Source organism: Anomaloglossus baeobatrachus, chromosome 3, assembly GCF_048569485.1.
Source record: "Anomaloglossus baeobatrachus isolate aAnoBae1 chromosome 3, aAnoBae1.hap1, whole genome shotgun sequence".
NCBI lineage: Eukaryota > Metazoa > Chordata > Amphibia > Anura > Aromobatidae > Anomaloglossus > Anomaloglossus baeobatrachus.
In genome coordinates, this window is record NC_134355.1 from 221305497 (window position 1) to 221314130 (window position 8634).

The 8634-nt window shown below is 51.5% G+C and overlaps 1 protein-coding gene across 2 annotated transcripts in view; it reads right to left on the reverse strand.

Moving 5' to 3' along the window:
• The window catches only part of FH (fumarate hydratase), a 280161-nt gene extending 273963 nt beyond the window's left edge, over positions 1 to 6198 (reverse strand). For both annotated transcript variants that reach the window (XM_075338213.1, XM_075338212.1), the window contains exon 1: positions 6026 to 6198. In XM_075338213.1, coding sequence (XP_075194328.1) covers positions 6026 to 6118 — 93 coding nt within the window. In that variant the 5' untranslated portion in view covers positions 6119 to 6198. The remainder of the gene's footprint in view (positions 1 to 6025) is intronic.
• Between the last annotated feature and the right edge of the window lie 2436 nt (positions 6199 to 8634).

The following is an 8634-nucleotide window of genomic DNA, read 5'->3' on the forward strand; positions in this document are numbered from 1 at the left end:
TGCGTATATTTATGTATGCCGCGGTGTTTGTGTGTTGAGTGTTGTGTGTGTGCGGCGTTGTCTGTGTGTTGTGGGTGTCTGTTTAGGGCGGTGTTTGTGGTTCTGTGGTTCCCAGTGTGTGTGTGTGTGTGGTGTGTTGTGCAGTGTGTGTGTGTGTGTGTGTGTTGGGGGGAGGTGTGCACCTCCCATCGTGCTCCATCCCCCATGCTGCGCACCCCCCATCGTGCTCCATCCCCCATGCTGCCCACCCCCCATCGTGCTCCATCCCCCATCGTGCTCCATCCCCCATGCTGCACACTCCCCATCGTGCTCCATCCCCTATGCTGCGCATTCCCCATCGTGCTCCATCCCCTATGCTGCGCATTCCCCATCGTGCTCCATCTCCCATGCTGCGCAGTCCCAAACGTGCTCCATCTCCCATGCTGCGCAGTCCCAAACGTGCTCCATCCGCCATGCTGCGTACTCCCAAACGTGGTCCATCCGCCATGCTGCGCACTCCCAAACGTGCTCCATCCGCCATACTGCGCACTCCCAAACGTGGTCCATCCGCCATACTGCGCACTCCCAAACGTGGTCCATCCGCCATGCTGCGCACTCCCAAACGTACTCCATCCGCCATGCTGCGCACTCCCAAACGTGGTTCATCCGCCATGCTGCGCACTCCCAAATGTGCTCCATCCCCCATGCTGCGCACTCCCAAACGTGGTCCATCCCCCATGCTGCGCAGTCCCCATCGTGCTCCATCCCCCATGCTGCGCACCCCCCATCGTGCTCCATCCCCAATGCTGCGCACCCCCCATCGTGCTCCATCCCCAATGCTGCGCACCCCCCCATCGTGCTCCATCCCCCATGCTGCGCACCCCCCATCGTGCTCCATCCCCCATGCTGCGCACCCCCCATCGTGCTCCATCCCCCATGCTGCACCAGCATCAGCCTCTCTGCCCGCAGCATCAGCCTCTCTGCCCGCAGCATCAGCCTCTCTGCCCGCAGCATCAGCCTCTCTGCCCGCAGCATCAGCCTCTCTGCCCGCAGCATCAGCCTCTCTGCCCGCAGCATCAGCCTCTCTCCTTCCAGCCTACCCGAGCCTCAGCCTCCCACAGCCTCTCTTCTCTCAGCCTCCCCCCTCCCAGCCTTCCCCAGGATCAGCCTAGCCTACCGCAGCCTCAGCCTCCCCCAGCATCAGCCTCTCTTCTCTCAGCCTCCCCCCTCCCCCTCCCAGCCTTCCCCAGGATCAGCCTCTCTCCTCCCAGCCTCCTCCAGCACGCCGTGCTCCTCTGCCGACACTCACAGATCCGACCGCATACACACACACACCCGATCGCATACACTCACACATACCCGATCACATACACGCACACACCACGATCGCATACACGCACACACACACACACATTGACGATATCGCACATACGCGCTCACACTCACAACATCCGGAGATACCACGTGCTTCTGGCCATGTGATCCTCTGGCAGGTCCTGGGAAGCTCACAGCACAGTATCGGCGCAGAGAAGCAAGCGATATCCCAGGATGTTGTGAGTGTGTGGATGCGATGTGATGTGTGTGTGAGGTGTGTGTGAGAGTGAGTGTGATCTGATGTGTGTCTGTTATGTGTGTGCGTGTGTGTATGTTACGCCGCTGCAGGACCTTGATGCGCTGGTAACTATGCTAGCATGGTTACCAGCGTATCTCGTCCCCACCGCTCGCACGGGAGCCCACACCAGCATACGGCGGCCAGGCCCAGCAATGCGAGGGTATGTGTCGGCTGGGTTTGCGGCGTACGCTGATGTGGGCTCCCGGGGTACAGTACTCACCTGTGAGTCGTGGCTCCGTGACCGTGTCGGTTCGGGGAATGGGGGAGGGCCAGAGCTAGCGTGCATTGCGTGAGGGGGGCGGGGCGTGGCGTGGCCGAGTTGCCAATGCCTGCAGGTGCCGGGGCGAGAGGTCAATCTGTGGGGGGGCGGAGCCTGGGCGAGCGGCTGGCCAATCCGTGTGGGGGCGCAGCCTGGGCGAGCGGCCAATCAGTGTGGGGGGGCGGGGCCATGGCGAGCCCAGCGGCCAATCAGCTTTGTGTCACCGTAAGGACACAATTTTGGAGCATGACAGACAGACAGACAGACAGAATAAGGCAATTATATATATAGATATATATATATTAAAATAATGAGATATATCATTATTTTATATATATACCTTTATATAACAAAGGTTTTTTTTGTATATGAAAAGTAAGATGGAGTTTTATAGCCTGCAGCTGATGTTTGATACATGGAAGAGTATGTTCTCTGCTTACTGCTGGTATCAGGAAAAGTATGTGTATTGTATACCAAGGTCACCAGCTGCGGACTGATACAAAGCAACGGAATGCCGATGTGATAAAGACCGGCTATCTGTGTAAGTCCAAATTCAAGGCTGAATATGTTACGTGCCAGAGACATTGCCAGAGATTGAGTCGGCAAATAGGAGGCGCTGAGAGTAATTTCCAAAATAGATAAACGTCAGACTTTTTGCATATATTTTAATGTTGCCAATGGCATACATAGGAATTTTATTAAAAAATTAACCCATTCCTGTTATCTATAAAAATTGTAAAAAAATAAACCACTGCTTTTGTGCACCTGCTCTCACTGAGTAGGGTTTAAACCAGATATTTGTTTGGTCTAAATTCCTTTGCCAGCACTCAGTGACTATTTATCAGAGATTTTAGCATACATTCGCTGTTATGTTTTTCCAAAACTATGGAATTTCTTCTTGACAGAATGCAGTATGTGATGAATTTTCACAAGAATTTGGAAAACTTATGAAATGTCCTATAAATGTCTGTTCTATTCCTGATCAAAGGATCTAGGCTTTTTAGTTAAGATGAATCTGAGCTGCACTTCAGCTACATGATATAAGTAGTGATGTCACCATTTTACTACAGTAAATTTATCACAATCATAAGTCATGTATGAGGGAGTCTAAAGGGCACTTTACACGCTGCGATATCGCTATCGCTTGCGAGCATACCCGCCCCCGTCGGTTGTTCGTCACGAGCAAATCGCTGCCCGTGGTGCACAACATGGCTTACATGCATCACACGGACTTGCCTTCCCTGCGATGTCGCTGTGGCTGGCGAACCACCTCCTTTCTAAGGGGGGCGGTTCGTGCGGCATCACACGGCAGCCGTCCAATAGAAGAGGAGGGGCGGAGATGAGCGGGCGGAATATCCCGCCCACCTCCTTCCTTACTTCCTCATTGCCGATGGACGCAGGTAAGGAGATGTTCGTCGTTCCTGCGGTGTCACACATAGCGATGTGTGGTGCCGCAGGAATGATGAACAACCAGCAGCATGCACCACCAACGATATTATGAAAAGGAGCAATGTGTCAACGATCAATGATTTTTGACGTTTTTGCGATCGTTGATCGTCGCTCCTAGCTGTCACACGCTGTGATGTCGCCAACGACGCTGGATGTGCGTCACAAACACCATGACCCTGACGATATATCGTTAGCGATGTTGCAGCGTGTAAAGCACCCTTAAGTTGTGGAGTCAGCGGTTTGGCTTTTCAACTCCACAGCATTGGTCACAACCAGAGCGGGGCTAGGAACAGCAGAAGACTGCGACGGGCAAGTAATCACACTATTAGCACAGTCATACATCAGTAATGCCATAACAAAAACACCAGAGGGGGGATTTAACATGAGTATTATTTGGCCTATAATCAGAAAGTCTAACCAATCTCCCACCACTGATTAGCAGCTTTCTTCCTACGCACAGTGTACAGAGACAGCTGTCAATCACTGGTGTGTGGGGTTATACAGAGCTCAGCAATCGGAGAAATAATAGATCTACAGCAGATACAACAGGGATTTTCTCAAAACTGCAGCAGCCAGTATAGTAAGTAACACATGGAGGTCTCTGTCCCTAGATCACGCTGGTCTCAGGTGGGAAACACCTGGTGACTAAGGCTATGTTCACACAGGAAAAATGTTTTTTCTTAAGAAATTTCTTGAGAGTGAAGGATTAGCGCACCTGCGTTAAAAAACGCACCAATAACGCAGGTGTGTTTTGGTGCGGTTTTTTTCATGTTGGTCCCTGCGTTTTTTAATGCCTTTACAGCAATAAAGCACATTGAAAATGAAAAAAAAAAATAGATAATACAGAGATAAATATATGATAGATAGAGGGATAGATAATATAGAAAGATAAATAGATAGATATTTAGGGGTATAGATAAATAATATAGAAAGATAGATAGATAAATAAATAGAGGGCTAGATATTCCAGCTTTATTTATGAGGTTCCCCCCACACACACTGCATTTGTCGCGGCCAGTAATGTGTTCACATCAGCGGCCGTGAGAAATGTCCTGTAGTTACCCGCAGCCTCGTTCAGGAGCCGCATTCAGCACTCGCTCACTGACCCGTGGAGAACTGTCACACGCGGCTGGAGCAGGGCTGGAAGCGCCGCGGGACATCGCTGTGGATTACATCGGAGCTGTGTGTTTCGGGGGGGGTTAATACACTGGAGAAAGAGGGGCTTTTTGTCTTTTATTCAAAATAAAGGATTTTTCGGTGTGTGTGTTTCTTTACTTTCACTTTCAGATTAGTGACGGCGTGTCATAGACGCTGCCATCACTAATCTTGGACTTAGCGGCAGCTATTGGCTGCCGTTAACTCCATATTACCTGGATTGCCCCCGCATCATGGCATCTGGAAGAGCCGGGGACACTTCGGGACTGTCGCATAATGGATGTGACAGTCCCGGGGCAGCTGCGGCTGATATTCTCGGCTGCGGGAGGGGGAGAGAGCATTAACCCTGTCCCTCGCCCTTTCCTGCCTGAGAATACCGGGCCGCCGCTGTGTGTTTACCCGGCTGGAAGGTAAAAATACAGCGGAGCACACGCTTTTTTTTCTCTTCTTCCTCTTTCTGTCCTAGTGACATCACTTCCCTGCAAAACGCAGGTGCAGGGAAGTACACAATGTCCCGAAAACGCAAAATAACGCGGGAATAACGCAGGTATAACAGGAATAACGCACATCACTTGCTACCTGCGTTATTCCTGCGCTATTTCATGATTGCATTACAGTCAATGGAGTGAATAACGCAGTTAGCTGCAGAAAAGAAGTGACATGCTCATTCTTTTTCTTAGGAAAATCTACTGAAAGCTTTTTCTTAAGAAAAAAACGCAGTGAGCGCACAGCTAATTTTTTCCCCATAGGATTTGCTGGGGAATGTCTGCAGAAAGGTTACAAGAATTTCTCAAGAAATCTCTGCAGCAAAAACGGACCAAAAACGCAGGTAAAAAACGCAGTGTGTGAACATAGCCTAATGCTCAATACTTGCATAGTGGTGTTCGGGTATATTCTGTACCTGGCTGAGTATCATAGGGGCTCTGATGTGATGTTCAACATAAACACCAAACACAAACTTGCTTCTGTGAATGATGGGGACGGCGCCCAGAGCGCCACTTACCGACTGCTTGGCTCTCACTGGGGTGCAAACAAGCTTTTCGGATGTAGTATGTACAGTACAAGCACAGTGGATGGACTCCTAGAAATCTACCCACTGAGCTGCTTTTCTCCGCAGCGTACACTGAGCCGCAGCGCGTCAGGCTATGTGCGGGGACAAAGTTCTTAGTGGGAGACCAGCGAGAAAGTCCACAGCCTCCAGAACCCTGATCGTGGGCAGCTGCAGTCTCCCGCAAGAGAAGATAAGCTAGGTTGTGATCGTGAGAACGGACGCTCACAGCTATGTGCATATAAGCAGACATCCCCGCACATTTTGCAGCAGTCTACGAATGATCTGCCCTGCGCGGAGGCCTCCACAGTGCAGACACAGGATCTCATTTCTCATCCACGGGCCTGTGCACACAACGTCCAAAAACCGCACACACAGGGCCGCAACCTCGCGCAGGAGCTATGCACTGAACGAACTCAGCTGCTCCCACCGGAGCAGTGTGACAGGCTGGCACCCGCTAGTGGGCGCCTACCAGAAGGTGACCTCTGCAGGAGGCTGGCGGCGGGGCACTTCTCTTCCTTACCATTCTCACTGGCGGCCCTACGATCGGCAGCACACGCTCCCCGCTATATGAGATGCGCCTCAGACGCTCAAGAGAACTGAAATACCGGCTCATAGTGAAATCTCCAGCACTGACGTCCGCACTACAGAGAGCTGCCAGTCTAACCACGCCCCCGCTACTTTCGTAACCAGTCTAACCACGTCCACTAGTCTCAACAGCACGTCTAACCACGCCCCCGCTAGTTTCGTAGCCAGTTTAACCACGCCCCACTCGTCTCAGCAGCCAGTCGAACTACGCCCCCGCCAGTTTCGTAGCCAGTTTAACCACGCCCCATTCTTCTCAGCAGCCAGTCTAACCACGCCCCCGCTACGGTCGTAGCCAGTTTAACCACGCCCCACTAGTCTCAGGAGCCAGTCTAACCACGCCCCACTGGTTTCAGCAGCCAGTCTAACCATGCCCCTGCTAAGCTCGTAACCAGTCTAACCACGCTCCACTCGTCTCAGCAGCCAGTCTAATCGCGCTCCCATTAAGCTCAACAGCCAGTCTAACCACGCCCCTATTAGGCTCAGCATCCAGTCTAACCACGCCCATCCTGTCTAACGACGCCCGTGCTCCGCTCATAGCCAGTCTAACAGCGTCCCCACTAATCTCATAGCCAGTCTAACAGCGTCCCCACTAATCTCATAGCCAGTCTAACCACGCCCCCTCTCGGCTCATAGCCAGTCTAACCGCGCCCCATTATGCTCAGCAGCCAGTCTAACCACGCCCCCGCTAGGCTCAGCAAGTCTAACCACGCCCCCGCTAGGCTCAGCAAGTCTAACCACGCCCCCGCTAGGCTCAGCAGCCAATCTAACCATGCCTGCTCTCAGCTCATACCCAGCATAACCGCACCCCTATTAGGCTCAGCAGCCAGTTTACTGTAACTGCGCCCCCGCTCGACTCCTAGCCAGTCGCCAGGTCCGGACTGGCCATAGGGCAATTCAGGCAAATGCCAGAAGGGCTGGTCCCTGTAGTGGGCCGGTGCCTGTAGTGGATACCTCCCAACCGTCCCGGATACAGCGGTACTCTAATGCTTTTGAGCCTTTGATACCAAGTCCCGCCCGTGACCCTATGTATCCCGTGGCTCCACCCACCCCCTGTAGCCCCGCCTCGCTGTTTCTCCCTTCTATTCATTAGGCCTAAGGGTATGTGCGCACTAGGCGTTTTTTTCACGCTGCGTTTTTATGTGCGTTTTTGTCTAAAAAACGCACCCGCGATTTGGTTCGTTTTTTGCTGCGTTTTTGCTCACTGCGTTTTTAATCAGTGCACAATGCCATTAAAGATTGTTGATGAAAAAAAAAAAAAAAAGGTCTGATGTCATTTCCTTCTTCAAAATGTTCATTGTATGCAGGAGAGCAGACAGCTGCAGAACTAGTGTATGCAGGAGAGCAGACAGCAGCTGCAGAACTACAAGGCTCAGCATCCTCCATTCACTAGTGTATGGAGGAGAGCAGACAGCAGCTGCAGAACTACAAGTCTCAGCATCCTCCATTCACTAGTGTATGCAGGAGAGCAGACAGCAGCTGCAGAACTACAAGTCTCAGCATCCTCCATTCACTAGTGTATGGAGGAGAGCAGACAGCAGCTGCAGAACTACAAGTCTCAGCATCCTCCATTCACTAGTGTATACAGGAGAGCAGACAGCAGCTGCAGAACTACAAGTCTCAGCATCCTCCATTCACTAGTGTATGGAGGAGAGCAGACAGCAGCTGCAGAACTACAAGTCTCAGCATCCTCCATTCACTAGTGTATGCAGGAGAGCAGACAGCAGCTGCAGAACTACAAGTCTCAGCATCCTCCATTCACTAGTGTATGGAGGAGAGCAGACAGCAGCTGCAGAACTACAAGTCTCAGCATCCTCCATTCACTAGTGTATACAGGAGAGCAGACAGCAGCTGCAGAACTACAAGTCTCAGCATCCTCCATTCACTAGTGTATGGAGGAGAGCAGACAGCAGCTGCAGAACTACAAGTCTCAGCATCCTCCATTCACTAGTGTATGCAGGAGAGCAGACAGCAGCTGCAGAACTACAAGTCTCAGCATCCTCCATTCACTAGTGTATGCAGGAGAGCAGACAGCAGCTGCAGAACTACAAGTCTCAGCATCCTCCATTCACTAGTGTATGCAGGAGAGCAGACAGCAGCTGCAGAACTAAAAGTCTCAGCATCCTCCATTCACTAGTGTATGGAGGAGAGCAGACAGCAGCTGCAGAACTACAAGTCTCAGCATCCTCCATTCACTAGTGTATGCAGGAGAGCAGACAGCAGCTGCAGAACTACAAGTCTCAGCATCCTCCATTCACTAGTGTATGCAGGAGAGCAGACAGCAGCTGCAGAACTACAAGGCTCAGCATCCTCCATCCAGGACTGTATGCAGTTTTTTGCCCAAAAAGAAAAAAAAAATGACATGGGCTTCGCCATATTTTTGTATGCTAGCCGGGTACAGCAGGCAGGTACGGGCTGCCCCCAACCCCCAGCTGCCTATTTGTACCCGGCTGGGAACCAAAAATATAGAGAAGCCCTTTTTTTTAATTATTTCATGAAATAATTAAAAAAAAAAAATGACGTGGGCTTCGCCTAATTTTTGAGTCC